Source organism: Leptonychotes weddellii, chromosome 2 (assembly GCF_054177405.1).
Source record: "Leptonychotes weddellii isolate Sample4059 chromosome 2, ASM5417740v2, whole genome shotgun sequence".
In the NCBI taxonomy this organism is placed as follows: Eukaryota; Metazoa; Chordata; class Mammalia; order Carnivora; family Phocidae; genus Leptonychotes; species Leptonychotes weddellii.
This window is the reverse complement of record NC_138370.1, coordinates 115,434,321-115,460,779: the sequence shown is the minus strand read 5'-3', so window position 1 is coordinate 115,460,779 and position 26,459 is coordinate 115,434,321. Positions and strand designations below refer to the sequence as shown.

The 26,459-nt window shown below is 36.2% G+C and overlaps 1 protein-coding gene across 1 annotated transcript in view; it reads right to left on the bottom strand.

Annotated features, from left to right (window-relative positions):
- Positions 1-26,459, bottom strand: part of MAPK10 (mitogen-activated protein kinase 10) — a 263,310-nt gene that overhangs the window by 6,729 nt on the left and 230,122 nt on the right. Inside the window, exons 8-11 of the mRNA XM_081813138.1 lie at positions 16,092-16,141; positions 13,647-13,698; positions 9,188-9,251; positions 7,463-7,540 (exon numbers count right to left, since the gene is read on the bottom strand). Of these exons, the coding sequence (XP_081669264.1) occupies positions 7,463-7,540; positions 9,188-9,251; positions 13,647-13,698; positions 16,092-16,141 (244 nt within the window). The remainder of the gene's footprint in view (positions 1-7,462; positions 7,541-9,187; positions 9,252-13,646; positions 13,699-16,091; positions 16,142-26,459) is intronic.

The window sequence follows — 26,459 nt, the reverse complement described above, 5'->3', positions numbered from 1 at the left end:
TTTTCTGGCTGAAGCTGGTTATGTAGACATGTTCTGATTGTCACAGTTAAAAGTTGAGTATTGACTCAAATAAGGGTGAGATAGAACCTAGCTGAGATAAGGCTCCCTTTTAAGAATGCAATTTGATTTTTACAAATAAACAGAAACCTACAAAATGGCAGCCAAAGAAATGACACAAAGAACATTGAGGAAATTTCCCCAGAAAAACAAATATACATCTATAAATTATACTGAATGAAAGCAGCAAAACTGAAAGTAGTGTTTAATAAACTCTTCATATAGAAGGGATCATACTGCAGATTATCCTTTTAAAATACACCCACTCCCACTGCACCTATTTTAATAAGTGGCATATTGTCAACATATTTGTGAAACATTCTAGGTGTTATTCCATATAAATCCTCTCACTATTACACATAGTTTTGCTACATGATTACCTCATGTTTGTTTCCCTTGCTTCTTTTTACTTCTTTCATCATACTTCTTCATTTCTCCTATCTTTCTCAATCTCTACTGTTCAGCACAGGATAAGTACCCAATTTAACAAAGCACGGAGTCTCTTTTGTTGGTACTCCTCCAGATAGGTTTTGTGAGGGAAAGCAAATTTCTCCCTTCTATGAAACTAGTGAAAGTGTTAACCTATTTTTGGCTAAGGGCAATCATTTTGTTATAGATGTCTTTCTTCTCCCTTTGTTCATCAGCTGGCTATCTTCTATAATGAATGGCCCTGCCCTTTATTGTATCAATGCTGAATGCAAATTATAGTTAGTATTCAGTTATTCAAAGTTCAAAATCTTTATCAACTGTATTTCTATGGTTTCAAAGACTATTGTTCCTAATTTTTATAGCACAAATTCATTAAGAGAGGTCCTTTCTTCTATTGTTTCGCTTATAAATTCCCATTACATCTGCATGTTGTATGAGAGTGGGTACTCTCTGAATAGTGCTGTGACGGAACAATCACGTTTACTGTCTAGCAGTGTGCTAGAGCTGAATTCAGTGGCTTCTGAGAGCCAAGTATTAGCATCAGCATCTCTTTCCAACTCTGCCTTCACTGATGTCCACAGCAGTGGTCACAGTAAGAAATTGAAATTGGTCACAGTAAGAATAATTACACCACAGAAATTAGTAAATGCCATTAATCAGTCCTTTAAAAAAAAGATGGTTGTTAAACATCAACCAGTCCTTCACTATTAAACAAAATACTTTGCTTCTGTATGACTTCTTCTATTGCACTATAATAAATACCCTCTTGACTGCAGCCACTTCTAGCTTTATTGGATAATCCTTTCAGGTCTCTTTTTTTGTGGGTAATAAATAAACTTTGTAAACCATAAAACCAAACACAAATAGAAGAGTCAAGACATGGGCCTTGGCTTCAAATTGTTAATTTACTGCCAAACAGTTTGTGAAAAATCCCTTAAATTGAATTGAACTGACTTGAATTTGATTATAATGTCCACCTACCCAGGATACCCTGGCAGTGTGATAAATATCCCTTTCTTCTGTATTTTTTTCACAGAAACCAGTAGAGAAATGCATTTTTTAAAGTTTGCCATCAATAAAGCATTAAAATTTTTGTCGCTAAAAATGCCATTAAAAGTAACTGAAAATAGTAATAGGGTTGCAAATGAGGAACAGTAGCTACTTTCAATTCTATGTGACCAAAAAAAAAAAAAAATAGGTTTCATGAAAAGAAGTTATGCTAATGAAAATTTCTAAAACTATACATATGTAGCCAAAAGATATTCATTATTTCAGAGAAAATGTTCTGCTTTTTAAAAAAAGATTGTATTTATTTGCCAGAGAGAGAGAGAAGGAAAGAGCACAAGCAGGGGGAGTGGCAGGCAGAGGGAGAAGCAGGCTCCCCGCTGAGAAAGAAGCCTGATTATGGACTTGATCCCAGTACCCAGAATCAGGACCTGAGCCGAAGGCAGATGCTTAACCGACTGAGCTACCCAGGCATCCCAAAATGTTCTGCTTTTTCAAGGAAATTATTTTCCTGACCCATCCACATACAAAAAGTGGACACAGAGAATTAGAAGAAATACTAGAATAAAAAAATCACTGAGATATATTCCCTTCTTTTTATGCATCATCTTGAGTCTCAACTTGTTTGGGGCTGAGATTTTTAAATAAAAAATAGTAACTAATGGACTAGATCAGTGACTCTAATTTGGAATGACACACTGCCATAAGTGTGTGGAATATGGTGAGTGGTAGTAGTAGTGGGGGGTGTTGTATATTAAACTCACCTGGGAAATTTTATCTGTCATTTAGAGAAAAATCTCTATCCTGATGCTAAGCATCTTTATTTTGGTGAGTCATTGTTACTTATGGGAGGCTTACTTCTTGGGTGGAATGGGGGTGGTGAACAGACTGAGAAATTTTGGATTAGATGAAATCCTGTATTTGTTCTAGCTCTAATATTTTAGAACAAATGCTTTAGAAGAAAATTAATTTCTATACTTGGACAGCTTTTCGCTTAGCAGTCTTTACAAATCAATTCAGAAAGCAAGCAGCCATGCTATTCTTGAAAATAAATCACTATGCAAGTGAAATCAGATAGCAGAAGGGAGTACAATTATTTATTTAGAAACATATCTGAAGTTTAGATTTATTTCTTATTGATATAAAACAATTCTATCGATAAATTTCAAGCCTATATATTGTTCTGCAAATACACATTTAACTTCCTATTTATATTTTAAAGGTATCAATAAAACATGAGTTTGAGTATTAGAATAATTTTGTCACTAAGAAACTGCATTAACTTATTCTCTTGCTGTCAGGTTCCCAGCACTGCCATGACTTAATAGTAAGGGAGTTTATGTTGTAATATTACTTCATCCTAGCACTTTATAAAGTAAAATATGATATGCAAACAGTAATGAAAAAAGGTGAATACAATGGAGAATGCAAAAAGCTGACTTGTCAAGTTCTCTTAGTAATTACTTTTTTTCCAGCACAGTCTAGGGCATATATACATATCACATGCACACGCACACGTGCACACAGTGGTATGCCCATAAAAATTCAACAACTGGCTTTCCAGGGAGAAAAAATTTCCCTGATTTGTAGAGTCAGCTAATTTCCACATCTTAAATCCTGCCTGGTGGATTCCAAGCTACTAACACAAGGTCAGTAAACTCATAGTTGGGAGAGATATAGACAAGTGGCTCTCATGAGCTAGTAGTCAGCCCCGGCACAGGGCTGTCTTATGCTTCTACATGATGCATACAAACACATCATACATAATTATATCATGTAATATATAGTATACATATGATTTCTCAAAATTAAGCCATGAATATTCTCCTTTAAAATCATGTAGTGGAAGATTGAATCCACATCATTTTAACTATAAATTGGTTAAGCCAGTCGACCATAGCTTAGGGCATGTGGACAAGGTAGATAATTCATGACTGTTACAGGTAGTTAAAATGGCTAAAAAAATGGCTCGGCCTTCTCACATGTATGTAGGGCCTCCGTGGCATATATTCAGTGGTATGGTAATCATTAACACAATAAAGAAGCCCACGAAAAATTTAGGAATATGTATTTTCCAGAATAAATAAATAACCAAATAACCATCTGAAAGCAAACCTTTATCTGAAGCATGAGCAAATGCCAAACCAATAACAGCAATGCATATACTCGATACTTGGCTCATGCCTCTTTATGGCAATTAATAGGGTGAATAAATATTTCCTGGCATAAGAACATACTGAATGGCATACTGTATTAAAGCTATGATCCTGTCTTGAATTCCATCTTTGGAATAGCACCAAGGAACATGATAAGGGAGGACCTGAGCAGCAATTTTCAAATTAATTATCAAGCTACTATTGTATGCAAGGCACAACACTTAGGCACTGCATGGTACACAAGGATGGATACATACAGTCTTTCTTCTGTATTGAATTTACAATCAATAAGATGTTATAAAACACTATGTAAAATATATGGACTCTGAGAAACAAACTGAGGGTTCTAGAGGGGAGGGGGTTGGGGGGATGGGTTAGCCTGGTGATGGGTATTAAAGAGGGCACGTTCTGCATGGAGCACTGGGTGTTATAGGCAAACAATGAATCATGGAACACTACATCAAAAACTAATGATGTACTGTATGGTGACTAACATAACATAATAAAAAAAAGATAAAAAAATAAATTAAATATAGGGATTAGAAGGACCCATAAGAAGGAAATATCTTATTCTTTGAGAAGATACGAAAAGTCTTCTAGGACAGATAAGAAAAATATTTGGGGAAATGGTATTATTTAATAAGAGAACAATTTAGAACAGGCAGCATTCTAAAAGGCGGGGGTCCAATCAAGTAAAATAGTGGTAACATAGGACCCTACAATAGGTATAATGTGAAAGGTGGAAAAACCAGGGCCATCAATGTCAGGAAAAGGTTAGTAGGCTTAAACTGTACGTGAGGCAAAGCCACTGGAGAGCGCTTATCAGTGGCTTTTCTAAACCTATAGTCTTGAAAGATCAATTTAGGTAGGGACTAAAGTCACGAAGATTACTTCGGGAAAACTTTAATCACAGTGGTGTTAATGAGAAGGGTTGGTAGAAATTAGATGTAAGACATCGAGCAAGCAGATTTTTTAGGATGTAGAAAGTGACTGTCAATGATAATGTAAGTATGGAGTAAAAGGTCAGTCAGGGGTTTCAGAACGGGAGGCTTGAGAAAATAGAGCTGCCATCAGTAGAAATGGGAAAATTGAGAGAAAAATTTACTCCTGGGGAGGGGCTGAATCTAAACAGTGATGTGTTTGATTTTAAATAAATTGAATCTGAATTGGCAGCAATTTCCTACATCCTGGCCCAGTATTCTAATTCTCTAAGACTAGGTTATATTTATCATTAAATAATTTAGTGGAATGGCTTTATTTTCCATCCCCTCCAGAAATAGCAAACTGTTATATAAACTAGTCTTTGGTTTTATTCACCTTAAATGTATTTCTTACAAACTTAAAGGGTTTACTTGGTCAAGACTTTGGTCTGTCTATTCAGAGCACACAGTTGTATATGTGAGTAACTTTAGATACTATTCAGAATATTAGCCAACACGTGGGATTAGGGCAAAAAAAATGACTATGCAACCTTTTAATATGACACCTGAGCCTTTTGTAAAAAGCCCACGCAAGGGTCATCTGACTGTTTTGTGGAACATAACTTTGTTTGACTTAATATTCATAATTGATTAGGAGCTAGATATTTTACAACACTGTAAACTTGTATAAAACTAATAAAGTATCATTTTTTTCTGCCTGGTAGAAAAATGACCACAAAGATAGGACATTTGCAAGTTTTGGTTTAATTTGGTGATCTTATTTCAGTATTCTTTTTTCCCACAGACTACATAAATCCTAATTTCTCATATCTTCATTGAACTACCTTTGCCGTTTAGCATTTCTCTCATTAATGAGATAAAAGTAACTTCTACACGTACTCATCGTCTTCTTGCATACGAATTATGGTTTTAGTGATTAAAGAATTATGCCTTGATTATATACAAACTGCATTCCCTTACCAAATATTTAAACATTTCTTTGTATGGCAGACCACTCATCCCATCCCTTTAATGATTAATTCATCTCACTTGTACCATCCTCAGTCCCTTTTTGCCTTCCCTGAACTGTACAGTTGGCATAAAATGCATCATGAGAATAAGATTTTTGTGGAAGTGTTGTGAAAGTATTGAAAAGAAAATTGTGGATTTTATGTCATCACAGATGAACTGTTGTGGAGACTTGGTTAGGGCTGAGGGGAAAATGGAAGAGGAAACAAGCAGATGGGATGTCCTGAAGTGGGTGGCATGATCCCAAGATCTTTGAAAAAAGGAAAGAAGATGAATAAATGATACCTTGAATTAAAGATGAATAGAAGAGGCCCTGAAAAAAATTTGGTCTAGTCCTACCCTGAGCTCCTAGGTCACCTTTATTGGATCCTGGTATTTTGACTTCTTAATGATTACAGAAAAACATGCTCTGGCCATTATGGAAATTCTTAAAACAAGGAGTCTTTCTGCCTTAGCAGGTGGCATCTTGAGGCTGTTAGATTTGGTCTTTGGGTTCCTTAATCAGCAGCAGACAGAACATGCAGGTAAGTTCGGGACCACTTCTACAGACCTGTATCAATCTGGATGCCAAAATGAATGAGCAGAGTCTTCCTTTGAGGAAAGGAAAGACTTGGGATAGAATTGGACATCACTAGAATGAGAAAAAACATGTTATAACTGAATTGTATCTGTTTGGGCATCATAGTGATTTGAGTGCAAACCAGTTGTTCAAAAAGTAGTATCAGTATGGAGAATTGATTAATTCATCCTACATCTTTTTTCCTGAAACAATTTTTTTATTTTTTATTTTTTGTTTACAATTTCTTCTTTCCTTCCTTCCTTCCTTCCTTCCTTCCTTCCTTACTTCCTTCCTTCCTTCCTTCCTTCCTTTCTTCCTTAAATATTTTATTCATTTATTTGACACAGAGGGCAGGGGGAGAGCAAGCATAAGCAGGGGGAGTGGCAGAGGGAGGGAGAAGCAGGCTCTCCACTGAGCAGGGAACCCAATATGGGCCTTGATCTCAGGACCCTGAGATCATGACCCAAGCCAAGGGCAGATGCTTAACCGACTGAGCCACCCAGGTGCCCTTCCTGAAACAATTTAAAGTGCATGAGGAAAAAACTGTTTATCAAAGGTAGGGCACCAATTCATTTTCCTCTAAACAACTAATCATTTGCAGCCTACATTCTTGCCAGCGTGAGTTGAGCGTAGTTTAAAGCTAGAGATAAGCCATCACATTTTCTAAAACTCTTTATATATTTTCTTTACATTCAGAACATAGGTCTTAGGAAAAATATATTAGCACTGAGTGTAAGTAAATTATCTTAAGTAATCCTAAAGCACATTACTAGGATCAGCAAAATATGTACAGTATATGTACACATATGTGTTTGATTCTGTAGATGGCAAACTGAGAGATTTTCCATGCTGACTTTAATCAGAACCCATCTTAGCAGATGCTTTAACTACTGTCACACCAACCTTGGGAAGAGTTCCAACACTGGAGTGACTGAGTAAAGAGGTTTTGGCTGGAGGGATTCCTGACCTCTACATTGACGTGGTGGTCAGAGAGCATAATGGCTGTGTTTTGATGAGAAGCAGTTATCCTTTAACCAGCCCCTGTTAACATTTCTTAAAGATTCACTATTATCTTAAAATAACTCTGAAAGAACTCTTGTGCTGGTCCTCATAATCAGAATAATCAGAATGAATACCACACTAAATATCAAAAGGAATAGAATGAAAATCACTAGAGAGAAATAATCATGTGATATTAGTTCATGTGCTCTATTAGCAATGTTATTGGCTGCAATCCCTCCTCAAGGCCAAAAAAAAAAAAAAATACACAAATAGTGGTTTATTAGTTATTCACTGAGAGTGAGTACCTGAAGGAGAAGGTTGTCCTTTTACAACACCGTTTTTAGTCTTTTCTTCAGAATTCATTACTTCTTTGTAGATAAGTTCTGTAAGAAACAAATATCAGTGTCATAAAAAACAAATTTCTCCTTAATATGCAGAGAAAACTTACTAGTTAATGACAAATAATAACATTTTGATGGAATTGAGTAAACTACAAATCAATTGGGATTCCTTTACTCCTCTATTTCTACATTTTCTTGCAACAGCACTGAACCTGGCAAAAGTAAGTGCTCCATAAAGCATTTGACAAAACAAATGTGTGAAGAATACACATTTTACTTGGTTCAGAATTCTTTGGGGGATTTCTGATGCCATCTAACTTTATCTCTTTAAGAACTTTAAGGGCTCAGTTTTGAGCATCCAGGTTTCTTCTATATTCACTCCCTAAGAGAGGCACACACCCTCCTGACTATAAACTATTACTTCTCAACAATTTTCCAACGCTTTCTTCATTTTTTGCTAGACTCAAATCTTGGATTTGTAAAACTAAACTTGCCTAAAACCCAACATTATAACAATTATTATATTTATTCCCAAACTGGCATCCATTTCTGGCCTTTTCTTTGCTAGAGTTAAACATGTATATATTCTTTCTTTTAATTTTCCCCTTTTAACTAAAAATCAGTGCTACTTATTCTTGCTTTGTGACAGGTTGCAATTTATATAATCATTGTCTTTACAAGTATATCTCTTTCCAGTTTCCAATTTAGTCCATGTTCATCCTCAAATGATATTTATATCCTAATACCTACCTACACACAAACTCTTAAGAGTAACTTCTGGTCCTTATTAGATCAAATCAAGTCTTCTGTCTATCATTTAGCATCTTTGTTTACTTGGTCCACTCTTCTCCAACAGGACCCCTTGACTAGAGAAATCTCTTTGCTATTTTTATAACACTTCTTGCTCATTCCTACCCTTTGTTTTCCCCATATGTCCCTATACTGGTATTTTCCTGCTCCCCCAACTTATAGTGATTAACTCCTTCAAAGCAGCTAAAATATTTCTCCCCTTCAGAACTTCCATTTATGTTCTTCTTCATTTTAACCTAATGGTTTGTTATGATCTGCATTTAATTTTTCATATTTATTCTACTCTGTAGTTATTTATATTAGTTTAATAATTCTTCATAGTTTCTGGTTTATTTCACCCTGAGTATAATCTTGACCATGTATTATGTGCTTGGAAGAGTTCTGGTGAAAAAAATGAACTAATGTATTTATTCATTATTTTCTTATTTTGAAGGATAAATAAGCCATTTAGATACATATATTTTCTATTTAAACTTTCAAGCCCTATAAGTGAAGTGAATGAATTCATATATTACCTATCTTTTATTTTTTAATATCTAAGGCCATCTTAGACATAATTTTGTTTGTTTTATGCGATAATTTTATGTACAAACATGGAATGTGTCATTCTGAAATTTTGAATTGAAGCTTCCCCTTCACCACGACAAATACTTTGACAATCGGTACCTTTTTAAAAAGTGTTAGTAATTAATTCCTTACATTCTTGAGTAAGTGCAGTATTGTTATTAGTATGAAAATATAAAGTTTGAGAGCTTTGAAAATGGTGTGAGGAAAATGATTATAAAATCATCTGTTACTAAATTGTTTTAAAGGGAGACGCCTCAAAGATAATTTCTGAGTTTCAATAAAGCAAAATGTACATTTAAGTGGTAGAGTCACCTTTCCATTCTTCAATGGTGTGTTCTCTTTCATCCAACTGTTTGTCATAAATCTGAGGTGGAGGCTGCAGAATAAAAACAAATGATAAACTTTGTGTAATAACTCAAATATAACTAAATTCTTACAGCATGTGGGAGTACCTTGCTATTCATTGATTTGGGTGATGATCAGAACCTCATATAAATTATGGGTAATTGCGGTGGTGCAGAAGTTAAAATTTCCCCACAGACTTATGAAGGATTCATTTATATGCTGATATTTACTGCTGACCAGATAAGGCAGCAGAATCCAAACTGAGAGCTCACTTCCCAAACCTGATTCAGAACCAAGTCTAAGCAACTAACAGCTAGTCTTTAAAAAGCAAACAAGATATTTGATTACAAAGACCCAGAAGCTGTTTCTCCCATTCACTTTCCCTATAACAGAACCCTACCAAAACTATCCCCCACTGATAAGATTTTGTTCCATTTTTGGACCCTCCTGAAGAAGAGTCTTTAATACCTCTCAATAGACCATAGTACTAGTTCTTAGCATAAAGACAGATTTAGATCAAATCTACCTTTTGTTTTTTTGTGAAGCATCATAAAATACCTTTATATATAGCTGTGTGCCTTGTATTTAAATGATACTTTCCCCCCTCAGGTCAAAGACTCTGCCAGTTGTCTATAGAGGTGGGTCACCATAAACCCCTGAGGGCCACTTGGGAGACATGATATGACAGGGCCTTCAGTCTGACTTATGGAGTCAGCATTCCTCTTGCTATAAAGATTTCAGAGATGGAAAAGGAGAAATTTTTCACAAATCCAGGTGCCTTCCAGGAAGGAGGGTCTCAGATAGATTCCCTGACCTCTTCTTCCTGATGAAAAGGAGTAAGATCTCCTGATAGGGGAGATCTATCATGATAACCTAGGGTAGCTCTACTTTAGGCCAAGTGACATGGAAAGAAAAATAAATCTCTTGGAAAATATATCACCATGGGTAGATAGAGAAGGGGCTAAGGAGCTCCACTGGCTGGCAATGGATTGAATGAAAGAAGAGCTACCAATTTCTGGTGCCACGAGACAAGGCGCCCTAGAATTCATCCTGTCTTACACTCTAAAAGCAAAAATTGTTGTAAGAAACTAAAAGAGTTACTCAATAAAGTGACTCAGGACTGTGAGGACAGGCGTCCCTCAAAAATGGCTGTCATAGGAAGGCTTTGGATAAGACTTTCAGAAACAGCTCTTGCCCTCTGTTGGAGACTGTTGGCCCATAAGGCACCTTACAACTATAGTGGCCCTTCTTTACTGCACTTAGAACCTCCTGTAGCCTGAATCATGACAAACATAAATATTCATTCTAGCCCTGATATGCTGGGGCAGCCTCACATACTACAGAGGTAACTGGGTATGAAAACAGAAAAAATCTCCCAGTTGGGGTGGGGCAACTTAACACAATACTGAATTATTGAGAAGTAACTAGTGATGCGGCCAAACATTCCTTTAACACCTGTCAGTTGCTACTGAGGCAAAAGGCTTTAAACCAGCTACTGTGATTCAAACGTGGCTGGCTGAGTAGTCTTTACCAAAATAACTAAGCAAAATGAGACCCCACCCTATCCCATGACACCAGTGAGAACACAGAAACACTGACTACTTAAAGGTGAGGGGACTGGGTGATTAGGCACCGCCTTCAGGACCTAAGGCAGAACACTCTACCCAAAACTATAAAGGATTCCGAAATTATAGGAATATTATGATGTAGTGAGTAAAATAAAGTGTTTTTCTGTTTTGTTTTTTGTTTTTAATTTGTGAAACTGTCATGTAAATAAGCTAACACAAAGCCAAATTCTGGTTATGTAAAGACACTTGGCCAAGGGCAGGTTTCCTGCTTTGCCTCTTCTTGAATGTATGTATTGCTGAGGGGAGGTCCCCTGCCAGACACAGTATGCACAAGCTCTCAGAGGTCCTCAGAGCTCTATGCCCTGTTGGTGCCTCTTTCTTCTTCTAACAATAGACTCAGCTCAGGATCGTGTGTGGTGGCTTCTCCATGCAATGGATTTTTCCAGTCAAGTTTCAAAACTGAACATGGTTCAAGAGTACAGTTCCTGCCAAAGTGCATAAATGCTATTTTCTCTTTGCAACAAAACTATTTTGAGAGAGGCTTTCCTTGGATCTTCATCACACAACTGTTGGTAATGTATAAAACATGAAGTACATAGACTCTAACCACGAACAAACTACAAAGAGAGAAAAAGTACTGAGCCCAAGATTTTTCCATTCAACAAACCAATAGGGCTGTAAAATATACTTGCATTATAGGTATGGCTGAAAGGGCTACATGTTCAGAATAGTGTTTTGTTTTGTTGTGTTTTGTTTTAAAGAGGCGAGGTAATCACCTGCAGTGGAAGGGTACATTCAGATAAAGATGTCTTCCACATGATAATATAAAAGAGGAATTGACCAATAATCTCAAGAAAGTAATGTCATATCCAAACAAACATATATATATGTCCTTGGGCAATTGTCCATAACACTCCCTGCCTCCATCTTCTAAAGAGAAGCTGGTGTTCTATTGCTCAGTTGTTCCCTCCCCCTCCCCTTATTAAACAGGAAAGATTCTCTTTGCCCAAGTACAAATCTAAATAAAAAAGAAATGAGGAGCAGGGATAAAGAAAAGTGCTCCAGATAATATTTTAGGAGAATTTAGTAGATTTGAACAATTTGAGATGTGAGAAAATTAAGGATGAAATGAAATTAAGGATAATATATGGAAAGTTATTAGGGCTTGTGACTTGTGTGTTTTTGAATATTCCCCAAGAGACTAAAGATTCTCTTTCAGTTATTTTTGAAGATTTTGGACTCTGCTTCTTTGCTTGAAATTCTTAAAGATATTGAGCCATGAATTCAAATGGATTACATAAACAATAACTTAATTTGGATTAAATGTGTTTTATATTGATGTTATTATATATATATGCATAAATCATTTTAATTAAATGAGGTAACACATGAACAAATACATAATTACTATGAGTTAGTAAATATTAGAATCAATGTATTCATTTATTAAATTCATTCATTCATTCAGTAAAGGTCTTGGGCATCTAATATGTACCAGACCACATTAGAAATTGAAATCTCAAAACTGAACAATATGGCTGCAGACCTCAAGGGGCTCACAGTTTAGTGGGGTAAGACTGATATAAAACAGAAAATTAATACACAATATGATAGAAGTATGCATATGTATATGGGATAGAGTGAAGAAATCCTAACAAAATGCTGGCAAAACCTTTTGCTTCTTGGCGTAGATGACATCTGTACTAGTTCCATGAGCAAAAGATGTGTGAGATGTTGTCAAAAAGAAAGGAGAAGAAGAAAAAGATGACTCCGGGCCAAGGGCACAGAACCTAGAAAACAGCATAGCAGTGGTGGTGGCGGTGGATGTGCATTTCCTTGTATGGGTGCACACACATGCAAAGAGAACTGGAAGCAATTCTGTGATAGTAACATGTAACATATGTGGTCAAAGTGACAAGAGATAAAAGCTGTGCCTAGAGAAGAAGATGGGTCAGGCAAAGGCTAGATCAAGGATGGTCTTGCGTACCATGATATGGAGCAGACTTCTTCCCGAAGGGGAGGAGAAACCACTGAAGAACTTAAGAGAATGGCATGAACAAATCTTTGGCTGGATTGAAGAAAGACACACTGAAAGCATAGAGAAGAGTTAGGGAGCTAATGCATGATCTAGAAAATAAATTAAAAGGTCTGACTAGGGTAGGGAAAGTAAAGATGGATAGAAAATATAGATTTTATAGATTAAGAATAATTAATAAATAGTAATAAATCAAATTGGTAGAATTTTGGTTTTGATTAAATGAGAAAGAAGAATGATTCCCAGATTTCTAAGCTGAGCAGCTGGACAATGATGGTATTTATGGAGGCATCTAAAGAAATAGAGAATGGAAAAAGGGAAATGAGATTGGTAGAGAGGTAAGCCAAGCGCTATGTGGTCAGAGATGCCTATTTGAGAATTAAATAGATGATCTGATGATTACAGGAATGTTGGCTAGAGATGTATAGATTTGAGACTATCAGCAAGAGGTGTTTGTTGAAATCATGACAGTGCATGAGGTCACCCATAGAGTGAATGCCGGTAGGAAGAGTAAAGGGCCAAAATGGACCCCTGTCAGACATCAAGGTTTAAAGGTTGACTAGAGGAAGAGAATTACACTAAGATGGAGAAGAAGGAGAAGGAGAAGGAGAAGGAGGAAAAGAAAGGGAAAAAGGAACATTCAAAGAAATACATAGATAATAAAAATATTACAATGCTATAAAAGTCAAGTGATCAGAGAGTTTCAAAAAGAGGAAGTAATTCTCTATTTCTTGTAAATGAAACAAATGAAGATCTTGGCTTTTAAGGCACCAGAAATGCATGATACAAAGCATGATTTTGAACCCCACAAAGGTTTCCAAACCTCAAAACTGCCACCACACCCAGACAGATCCAGATAGATCCTTGAGGGAAGACTTTAATATCAGATAGCACCTAAAAAAGTGGAAAAATATAAAAGACATGTCTCAATACCAATATGGATATTGTATTTAATAAAACAAAAAGGAACTGCAGAACAAATTGTCACACACACACAGACACACAGACACACACACACACACACACACAGTTATAATGCTCTCAGATCTGCTTTCCCAACTATCTTTGAAAGTTTGATAAACGAAGAACACTGTTCTCTATCTAATTAAGGGAAGTAAGTCACTTTTTTTCCCTTCTGAGACGATACCATGTGCTAGGCTCTTTATATATGCCCTTTTAAATAATCTTTAGATCAAAAAACTAAGATGCAAAAGAATTCTTTTAAAAATATCTTGAAGTCACATAACTAATTAACAATGGACTTTTTAAATTAAAACCCAATTTGAAGAATAATTCAGAGGAAATGGTAATAGAGATTAACCAAAAATAAGGGATAATGAAACAATATTTAAAGTAAACATCTTCCTAAAACAAGAAATAAAAACACAAGCCAATAGGGTGACTGCATGTCTCAATTTGCTCAAAATAGTTCCAGTTTGTGCTTGTTGTCCTTATAGTTACTAACAGTCCCCAGGCCCTTCACTGTCACAAGTGTTTGGAGGATAATTATGTGAGCATCCCACATAGCAATGTTATGACATGGCATATCTGTGATCACAGGTATACAGCAATTAGAGGATGAAACAAATAACTGAATTGCAACATATTCTATTACTGGGGTCTCAACAATCACAGCTCTACACCCTTTCCTCTCTAAGACATCATGTCAGCATTTCCTTCCATTTTCTCCACTTTTAAAAATGTAAAACTTATCTATAAAATATGGCTTTTGCCAGAAAGCATGTAAAAGAGTACAATTCTACATAATAAAATTGGGATTTAGCAACATGGATTCTGTTGGCATTCTTTTGAGTTCTTGCTGCCAGGCATGAGTTCTTGCTGAAGAGATCTCTTTAATCAGTATTATTCAAATTCCTAATTGATTCCCCCAAAGTACAACTTGCTCTCTTGTGACTTCATTTTATGTCACATATTTAAGTAATAATTTAGTAAAATGTCCAAATTTATTCTTTCCTTAATCTTCAAAATAATCCTGCCTTCAACAGCATCATAGAATGTTAGTGATGGAAGAGAGTTTAGAGATTATCTAGTGCCACCCTTATGCAAATTGCAAATGAGAATATAAAAACAGCACAGGTGATTTGTCCATGATCATAAAGTTAATTGGTGGCAGAGTTAGGAGTAAAATGCATGATCTCTTACGGGAAAAGATGGGATGGAGGAATTCTTCTGGGTTGCAGAAAAGTTAAGTTGAATAATTCAACACTTACAAAAAGATTTTCATTAGTAACAAATTTGAGCCTGCCACTCTGATTTCTGTTCCAATTTTCTGTCACTCTACACACATAGCTAGATCTGGCAAATATCACTCAAGTAGTCAACACTTATATCCTGAATGCTTTTTGTCAAAATATCTGGGACAACATCAAGACCTCTATACATGTGAATCTCAAAAGAGATGAGAACCAGATATGAGAAATCTAAGTCATGCAAAGTTTTTTCTATCCATTTTTGAGCCCTGATTTAACATTGTTTCTCTATCAGTCATGTTCTGAACCATATGACAATCATCAAGTTGGTGTTTGTTTTCTGCTTCTTTTGTCCTAATTAAGCATGCAATATGGTTTTGTTCCACGTTTTCTCTTTGTGTTCTGCTGTCTTGTTGAAAATGCCTCGTTTGAAGGCTTTAAATAGCATTTTCTTTCAGTGTGTGCATTCTCTATTAATTCGGAAGCTGGATCAAAGAAAATGATATTATGTCCTATTGAAATGTGCTTTGTTTTTTCATATTGACTTTTGCAGCTTGAAGAATGTGAAAAGATGCACAATTCATTGTAATGCTTCAACCAAGAAGGGTGGATTTGGGTATAAAATCAGATCAGAAAATCCATTTAAAGAAATGTGCAAAATTTTATATTTCCTTGAATCTATGATTATAGAATAACTTTTCCAAATGTATTTTAAATTGTTGGTGAGTCGAACTTCTTAAAATTTTAACCTCCTGAGTGGAAAATAAATAGTTAGAAGGAATAATTTTATATTGCACTAAATGATACGTACTTTTAAATAATTTTTTGACTAATGACACTGTTTAGTATGTTCTATTTTTTTTTTTCTAAAACTTTATATCCCTGTAACACCAAGAACAGTTCATTATCCACAATGGAGTTCAATATTTGCTTAACAGTCTTACCAGCAATCTTCCAAATTAATAGAAGTATAAGAGCAATATGCACAATTCTCAAAAGAGCTGACTAAATATTGTTATTTTCCAGAATTACGTAGGTTTTCTATATTGTAAACTTACTATGCAGTAACCAATGACTTCGTTTCCAATTCCCAAAATTTCAGTACCTTCTAAAAGTAGACAAATGACAATGTGTAATGTACTATTGATTGATTTTTTAAAATCTCTCAGGCAAGTTTTAGGAACTATGTCTGTGCTCTTGAATAGAAATTAAACAATCTAATACTACGAATGAAGTAAATGCCCTTTAAAAGTCTGATGAGTTGAGAGTACTCCACAATGGGAGATAAAAGGCTAATAAAATCTGTCTCTGATAACTAATACGATTAATTCTCCTTTCCTAAGTTGCCTTACGTTTGGTCCCTAAGCGAGGCCTGAGAACAAGTGCTCTCAGGGGTATCCTGTCAGGGCAGAAAGGACAACAGGTAGACAAGCATGAACGGCACAACAGAGTGACCTTAACAAGAACACTTGGGTGCTGAAGTCAGACTGTGCTATGTCAGAGTAAGTGTGAGGTAAGAAATGAAGACTTGTGATATGGCATCACTCCTTTAAGAAGTGTTTTGTTGGGGGTGGGGGATTGGTAAAGAACTGATAAGCTTTGGCAGTCTGGATATAAGGGGGCTGAGGAAAGAGTTCAGGAACCAGATTCTTGGTTTAATCATCTGGGTGGAAAGTAGTGCCATGGATTGAAAGGTGTGATGTGGGGGAAGAGAAGGTGGCGGTTTTGTGTCAATAGGAGATACAACCATTTCAAAATTTTGACATGTTAATTTTGAGACACCATTTTTAATGCCAGTGGTATTAGACTTGTAAATCTGGAATTCAGGACAACTTTATGGGACAATGCCTAGATTTGAGAGTCATTTGTGGTCATTAAGATGAAGGCTGTAGTCAAAGATAAGATTCCCAGGGTAAAAAGAAATTAGGTCTATAGGAGAGAACTCCTGGGCTTCATAATTCTAAGAGAAGAAAAGACAACTCAAACAACAACGGAGACTGGAGAACAGGAGTGGTGTCACCACAGCAGGAAAGGGGTAAATATGTCAGGGCGGAGAGTGTCGTCAGCCTATTCAAATAGCAAAGATGCATAAGATGACAGTTTTCTTTGGACCTGGCACGTAGGAAGCCACTGCTGACTTAGACAGTTTCAAGGCTTGAGAAGTGAATTACAGTAACTGTGAGTAAACAAAGGCTAATTTGTTACAGAAACTTGACAATAAAGGAAGTTACTTCCATTGCTAATGGCACCTTCCACTTATAAAGGTGTAGTAAAAAAAGAAATTGGCTTTCTTTGTTCTTTAAAATGAAGGCAGCTAGACAATTGTATAATTACCAGTGTAAGCTGACAAATGAACAGAGAAAGAAGAGACCCACATGCAGAAAAGAAAAACCATACACAAAAAAGTACTGTATCCTGAGTTTTCCTGGACTTTGTGTACCCAGGTCTATCATAGCATGATCACTGTAGCCTCCCCGACATCTTCATTCTGGTACCAGTCATACAAAGCTGATTTTTATATATTATTTCAGTTAGTCCTTATAACAACCCTCCTTTTCTAGGTATACAGCTAAAGCATGAAGAGATTAAACAATCTATAGGTAAGTGGTAGAGGCAGTGTTTAAACCTAAATCCATCTGATTACAAAATCCATGTTCTTTGCAACCAACTATAGTTTATAATATAGTTCCTGCTAATCCAACTTGTGGAAATAAATATATTTAAAAGTTTTCTTAGTCAACAAAGCAACAGAGAATAAGAAAAAAGTGAATAATGCCTTCTCCAGCTGGAGAAACCCTCAAAATGCTATTAATTAATATCACAGACACAAATTTCCAAATCCACTCCATCAAGGGGTTAGTACGTGCACTGTATTGTGATGCTGCCACCTTGTGGTTGGAAAAAAAAGCAAACATTAAGTAAAGATGCTTGACTGTGAGTTCATCATTTCCATCAATTTGCTCTCACCCAGGAGTTCTCAACTATGGTTGCACATTGAAGCCATCTCTGACCTTTTAAAATGCTGATGCCTGAATTGCACCCCCAGAGATTTTAACTTAATTGGTCTGGAGTGAGATCTAGGCATCAGTATATTCAAAACCTCCCCAGGTAATTCTCATGTGCAGCCAAGATTAAGACCTCTGTTCTAACTATTTATACAGTAATCAAAGCAAGTTTTGTCATTTGCTTAAGTATGCTTCATTTGTATGGATGCAAGAGAAAATATCACAGAGAAACTATGTGATTTTCTCTGAGTCTTCAATGATATATATTTCTTGGTAGAATAAAATAATTTGTGGACAGAAACCATTATATGCTTTAGTTCTAAAGAAGAGGAATGGAGAGATTTATGAGTTGTAATTAAAGTGGACATGAAATCTGTATATCATAATCAAATTTAGTCTTTGGCCAAAGTGACCAAAAAGAATCTCTGAGCCTCTTGAAAAGTCACAGATTTCTTGACAGGAACAATGAAAAGAGTACTGGCCTCGGAGCAATGTTGACTTTGACACTAGTAAGATGAGTGACCTTGGGCAAGTCATTTCATTTGCTATGACTCTTAATTACCTGGAAAGAGTTTCATAAACTGCTTTATTTAGGAGGAAGCAAATTTCAAATGTGTAACAAATATCCTTCCAGGTAATTCGGCAAATTGCTTTTGAGAACTTCTACATGCAAAGCATTGTATTATAATTTGTTATATATGAAAAGCACTAAAGTTGTCTGGAGATATCACAAGTACTAAGTGACCAGAGGAACCTTTGAAAGCTAGCAATGTAAATTTTAATTATAATGTGAACTAAGTATAATTAGAAAGCTTAATTAAATAATGCTCTAGTGGCTTACAAGAAAGTTAAATTTAGATTTCTCTATTTTTCATTCTGTTCTGTAGCTTTCTCAGATGTTAGGTCACAAATTTATTAGCTTTATGCCATCAGAAAGCTTAATCATGTCTTGAAAATGGAAATTCTCTTTACTGTTCCCTGGAAATTAAATTTTTCAATGGTTCTTTAATCAAAAAGACTGAGTTATTGCACTACCAATCACCCAGTGTCCAAGTCATAAATCCTTCCGTTTCATTCATTCAACATGTATTTATTAACCAGCTACTACATGCTATAATTCATTCTTGAATTCTACCACCCTAAATCCAAAAGCTAAGCATTTATAATTCATGTTGGTTTTAGCTTCTAAACATCTCTTTAATCTTTTGCCTACGTCTACCCTCAGGCCACCATCAGTTCTAACTTATGTTACTACAGATTTATCCCCCTGCTTTCCATCTTCCTTTTTTCTACTCTAGTCTCATTTTGCAGACAGAGTGACCTTCTAACGGTTCAAATCTCATAATTTTATTCTTCTGTTTGCTAGTTTTGAATGGCTTTCCTTCACACTCAGGAAAGAGTAAATGCCCACAATGTTTAGTCACTCCTTCTTTGCCTGGTTCCTGCCCACCAGCCCAAATGATTTCTCACTTTTCTTCATGGAGTTACCCCCAAAGATGTGCAGTTCTTCCAAACCTCTTCTAACCCTGGGATTTTTGCATAACCCTTTCTTCTGCCTGTCTTTTTTAACTTGGATAGTTCTTGCTTTATCCTTTGTGTTTCTATTTAGATATTAGTCCCTCCAAGGAGCCTTCTCTAACCCACATTGCTAAGTTGAGTTTTTTTCTTTGTGCATCAATTAACTTAAAGTTTGGACAATTTTTCACTCAACATCTACTTGTTTTACTTCTCACTAGACAGGGTGCAAAGTCTTAAGGACAAAATTATATCTTTGTTCTTCAGAGTCTAAGACTGTACAAAGTACCTAATAGGCATTCAGTAATGCTTCTTTGATAAGATAACATTTGAGCAAAGATTTGAATGAAGTAATGGAAGAAGGCATATAGATATCTGAAGCAAGAATGGTCAAGGCAAAAGAAACTGCAATGTAAAGACCCTGATGGGTGAGATTGCTTGGTATGCTTAGTGAACAGCAAGGAGGCCAGTACACTGAGCAGAGTGGAAAGGGAGGAGTATAGAAAATGAAATCAGAAAGTAGTTGGGGGTAGGGGTACCTGGGTGGTTTAGTTGGTTAAGTGCCCAACTCTTGGTTTCCACTCAGGTCATGATTTCACAGTCATGGAATCGCAATATAAAACACCTTTCTTACTATGGGTTATGATAACAAAATTTGGAACTACACTGAAGTACAGCCTTGTAAGCCATTGCAATTACTTTGAATTTTATTATAAATAGGATGAGAAGCCAATGGCGAGTATTAGTTGAGTAATTATGTAACCTGTTTCATATTTTGAAAGGAAAACTCTAGCCATTTGGAGAACAGACTACCAGGGACACAAGAGGACTGGAAGACAAGTTGGGGACTATGACACGGTCTAGGGCAGAGATGATGTCTGTGTAGACCAAGAGATGAGGAGTGGTCCAAGTCAGGAAATATTTAGAAGGTAAGGCCAGTAAGATTGGTTGAGGATAATCATCATTTTCTAGGGTTTTCCTGAGGCTTAAATAAGATTGGATACAAGAGAGGGTTTTATAAGCACTAGAAAAGTGGTCAGCACAGGACAGTTGAACTCAATTCAAATTAAATGTACTGGGGGGCGCCTGGGTGGCTCAGTCGTTGAGCGTCTGCCTTCGGCTCAGGTCGTGATCCCAGAGTCCTGAGATCAAGCCCCGCATCCGGCCCCCTGCTCCGCAGGGAGCCTGCTTCTCCCTCTCCCACTCCCCTTCCTTGTGTTCCCTCTCTCACTGTGTCTCTCTCTGTCAAATAAATAAAAACAAAATCTTTAAAAAAAAAAAACAAATTAAATGTATTGGTCATACAACATGCATCAGTCACTGCTCTCATCACTGTTTTCTGCACTGAATTTCTGCTCCCAAGGAACTTTAGGCGAGTGGAGCTGGGAGAGACAGACCTAAATGTGGTTCATTTCAGCATAACGTGTGATATGATAATGGCACATGGAAGGTTATAAAGAAATATGTTAACTCAAAATTTTGAGAAGCAGAAGTTTCTATTGCAGGACTTCCCACAAGCAAAGGCCACATTAGCTTCAGTGATATGTTATAAGGCAAACATGAGCTTTAAGAAGCTAGAAAAACGTTCTGGGTGAAAAATCAATACACTGTACACAAATATTGCTGAGTTAGCCTATAATTAAGGCCACATGTCATTTGTGCCTCTGCCCTTTAGTCACAAAACAGAAGCAAGATGAACAGGGGGGAATATCCTTAGCACTTCTATATTAGTAACATGACTCAGTAACAATCCATCCTAGGGACATTAATCAGAGAAAACTATACTCCTCACATTAGCATAAACGAACAGCCCTAACATGCAAATCTACAGTGAATACCGAAACATAGTTACAGAATTAGAAACTTTATTAAGGAAAATGGGTTTGTCTATACTTTACTGTCATTAGAGAAATTCTATTGTATTATAACTTAAATTTTAATATTTTTTTCAATTCCAAAATACTTTTATAAATTTAAAATATATCATTTTTATACAGTTTTTTCCCCTCTCCTGCATTGATTTCTCTGAAAAATCTTAGAACATGACACAAAGACTCAGGATTAATAAATTTTTCAATCAAAAGAGTTCTACTAATCTAATAATTACTGATTCTTCTCTCTATATGATTCAATGGCTGGCACCTTATATAAGAGAACATTCATGTATCCCTTTTATACACAAAATGTTTATAAAAAAAGTGGTAAATATTATTTTAAATTCATTTCTATTCTATATTTTTTCAGTATGTAAATTATTAAAAGACCTTGTATATGTTGAAAAATAGAGCCTTTTAAAAGATATTGTGACATAATGAAATGAGCACTGGCTTAGAACCTTGGTTTTTAGCTGTGTGACTGTGTAAAAGTCATTTTAAAATTCTGTAAAATAAGAATAATGGTATCCGGAGGTAGTGGTAGGGTTTCTTTTCACTGGGGTAATGTAGACTAGAAAAATGGGTGGGAAGGTTAATAAAATAGTCAATATAAATTGATTAAAAACACTTCATTAATTCAATGAATTATTCTGAAAATATACTGTGTGTTAAGAACATGTAGTGACTTAGATGAGGTCAATGGATGAGACAAAAAAGCCCTTATCCTCAAGTTGCTCCTAAAGCAATAATATCTAAGGTATGTGTGGTGAGGACAAAGTGCTCTGAAGTAGGGGGTGATTGGGTAGGAAACAGAATCACCTGAGGGTGAGGAATTATTTCCAGTTAATAATTTGACCACAAGAATTTGACATACCCCACACATCCTGTCAAAAATCATTGTCTTGGGGTGCCTGAGTGGCTCAGTCCTTAAGCGTCTGCCTTCGGCTCAGGTCATGGCCCCAGGGTCCTGGGATCGAGCCCGCATCGGGCTCCCTGCTTGGCGGGAAGCCTGCTTCTCCCTCTCCCACTCCCCCTGCTTGTGTTCCCTCTCTCACTGTGTCTCTCTCTGTCAAACAAATAAAATCTTTAAAAAAAAAATCATTGTCTTAATGAGTGCCAATGAATTGATGACCATAATGAATTGATGACTGTTTCTCAGGTATGCTGTGGAAGACAAAAGGTTGAGAATCACTCAAGTTTCTTCTTTACAAACACAATCATAGAGAACTATGTACTAATGTAAGGTATATTACCACTCTCCCCCTATTTTTCCATTTAATTAATACATTTCACATAGTGGATTTTCTTCAAACAGAGCATGGCTTTTCATTCATTAATGAAATAGTCTAAGGACAAATTTAAAAAGAAAATAATTCTGAGCTTTTTATTAATAAGATAGAAATAAATGACACTTTTATTTACCTTATGTCATATAGGTTAAAACTGTTAGGTTTAAACTATTTCAATCACACCTGTAGGCTAAAAAGTCCTTCTTTAATAACATCATGTGGTTTAAAAGTTTACTGACCACTTTCACATTTAATACTTTATCTCTTAAAACGTCGTTGGAAATTTAATAGGTTAAGATTAGTTGCCATAATTATACTACCAAAAACATCTCTGAATCTGTTGTTTTTTTCTTCATCCCCACTGCATTTGAAGTTCATTTTACCATCATCTTTTCCTAAGAGTTTATTTTAGAGAGAACGAGAGAGAGAGAGAGAGAGAGAGATCAAGAGAGAGAGCAGGGGGTGGGGTGGGGGGCAGAGGGAGAGGAAGAGAGAATCCCCAAGCAGACTCCCCGCTGAGTGCAGAGTCCGAGGTGGGGCTCAATCCCAGGACCCCGAGATCATGACCTGAGCTGAAACCAAGAGTCAGCCACCCAAGCAACTGAGCCACTGAGGCGCCCCAACCACCCACCCCCATCATCTCTTCTCTTAACCACTTCACTAGCTTCCTAACTGGTCTTTCTCTAATATTCATCATCCCACCAATGAGAAAGAATGGTCTATCTAAGACACACATCTCTGAATGATATTCCTCCAGTCACTCCCCCTACCTTCAGCATGGGTGCTCCCTGGAAATGACTTAACTGTGCTTCCTGACCTTGTCTCTGCTTTCTCATGACTCTCATCTCTGATCACATTGCATTACCTCACAGTTCCTCAGATAAACTGCAAGAAGGTCTTTCTTCTCTTCTGGCATTTGAATAGGCTGCTTTGTTTGTCTAGAAGGAAGGTCGTACTCTTCCACCTCCCTTTCATTTGGCTAACTCTTACCCATCCTTCTGGTCCTATTTAAGACTTTCATCCTCCTGAAAGCCTCCTTTGTCTACTAAAAGACAGTTTATACAAACACAATCATAGAGAACTATGTGCTAATGTAAGGTATTACATTAGTACATAACGTACTTTGGCTTCTATAGCACCTTTTCATAGAATTTACCAGAGTGGTTATAATTTCTCAGTTACTTATCTATCAATCCTACCACACAATAAGCTACTAAATAACAGGAACTAGGTCTTTTTTATTAGTATAATTAATGAATCCTCGATGGCCATGTGTAATTGAAGTTCAACAAAAGTTTAGGGGATAAATGAAGTGTACCTGTCCAAGGTAGAATGAGGTCCTGAGTCTGGGTCTTCTCACTGTAGACCCTGAGTGGTCTCGATTGCCCTCTACTATTTTCTGTATCATGATCTTGGTCTCCACACTCTGTAGCTCTTTGTCTTCTCCCATTGCCTAGGACCTCTTGGTTTGAAGAAGCTACATTATATGCTACAGTATTATAAATTAACTCATTGCAAGCCACATTTTTTGCTTCGATTGTTGCTAAGCCTTCTATTTGTGGTTGAGCTTATGAACTCTTCTGTGAGTGTATGTGTAAGAATTATGGCCAATTATAAACATTTTTGGGTGATGAAACAGGAGTCACAAAGCAATGGAGTAGGGACCATGAGCAAGCCTGCTTCAGAAAAAGTGGGGATACATTGCCCTACTATGAAAATAGCATTCTGGTGCATATGTCATGAAACAAAGTCACTAAAAGTGTTTTCTGCTGAACTTAGTCCAAAATAACAAACATCTTAAGAAATTTTCAGAAAAAGGGACTGAGGCATAGCATTTTATCCCTCACTACTTTTAGAGGAACATGAAAGGAGCTCAGTTTTCAAAAAAAGCACATAAAGATGGGAATCAGATTCTCCCTGGAATTAGAAGCTATGGGGAATTTCTTTTGGTTATGAATTAAAAGCATTTTCAATAAACAATAAATTCCATTCTTTCACAAGATACTGTAGGCCAATATTCCACAAATGACCCTGTGAGTCTCCTATTAAACCTTCACCAAGTTTGGGAAATGGTTTTCATCATTCTTATGACTGTCTTGCCATTAAAAAGGGACATAATAATTTTATTATAGCACATACTCTGTGCAAGACCATAAACTTTTAATAGACTTATAAAAAGGGAGTGTAACCTTTTCAATATTCTGTCTCATCGTTGGATGAATCCATTTTACTTTCTCCTCACATATGATGGATGCCCTAGGGCCTAAGCAATAGTTCTCCACTTGGTAAGAAAATGTTCAGATTCAGTCTTTTCCCTGAATCTGAAGGTTACCATGATTTAGCACTCCAAAATGCTTCCTGCCTGCCCTTTTCCTGAATCTGCAGCTCCCCAAACTTCCATGAACTTTTGGTTCTAGTACAGTTCTAGTGGCATGCTGACTTCATCTCTGAAGTTTTCATCTGGAGCTAAAAAAAGTCAAGGTAAACATTCTACAGGTTTAATAACTGTCTGTTTTCACATGACTGCACATATATTTTCAGCATCATTAAGAATTATACTTTCTAATTATTTTCCCCTCTTTCCCTAGAATGTGAAACTTCTCAATTTACCTCTTAACCTTGATAGTATAACCAATTCTAAGTATGACTTCTAATGCAAGATGGTTGGTTCATTTAACTCTATGATCCCCCTGCATAATGAAGAAATTATGCCTTTTTATGTGTTTTCTTGTTCACTTGTTTGTTTCACTTTTATGTTGCAATGCACAACATAAACATCTTCTTGGAAAACAAAGAAACAAACAAAAATCTCTGGAGACAAACAGGGCAGAGAAAAATGGATAGTGCAAAGGAAGTACATCCTTCATGAGGAGAAACAAAGTAGAAGCAAGATATAAGGAAATTTGGACTCACCATTCTCATGAAATCTGCTATTTGCTGTGGAACAATGCCACCACAAAGCTGTAAACGAACTTGCCAACTGAACTCTTGAAAGCTTCATAGCACAACAAAAGGGTTAGCTACTTGAAAAATAGACACTGGCTGCTAATTTCTATTTCTTGAAGAAAGGACATCTTTAAATTTACCTAAAACCATAGGAAACTTCTTCACATTGTCAATAAATTTAAAAGTCATAATAATGAAAACTGAAAGCATGGTGCTTTATATTAATCAGTCATTCCCCTTACCTACCCTTCCTAAAAAAAGTAGGATCTTTACAGATGAAAGATATTTTCTTACAAATAAAAAATATCTCAAGGAAATAAGCTGAGATTTTCTAAGCAGTGCATTAATTCTTTTGGTTATGCCTGTAACTGATAGTCAACTCTAACAGTAAATTATCCATATTTTGTAGCCCCCTCATTCAAAACTTTCTGTGGTAGACAGTTGCTTTTTAAAATATTAAGAGTTAAATTCAGAGGTAATATCTCTAAAAGTGTCATAATGCTTATGAACTATCAATCTCTAGGAAGATGTACACATGTAATTACAAGCATACAATTTTAAGACTTTTTTCACAAGCCCTGAAAAACCTATCCAAGGAACCTCTAGTGATAAATGATTCCTAGAACAAGAAAGCTACTAAGCTAGACTGTGAGTTCCTAAGGGCAGGGAAATGTTTCCCTCATTTGTGCATCTTAGTTTTGGTGCAGTGCTCAACATATGACTGGGATGCAATAAGCATTTGTTACACTGAATTGTGCACGATGGGCATGTGTATATTTTGGGATTTTTTTTTTTTT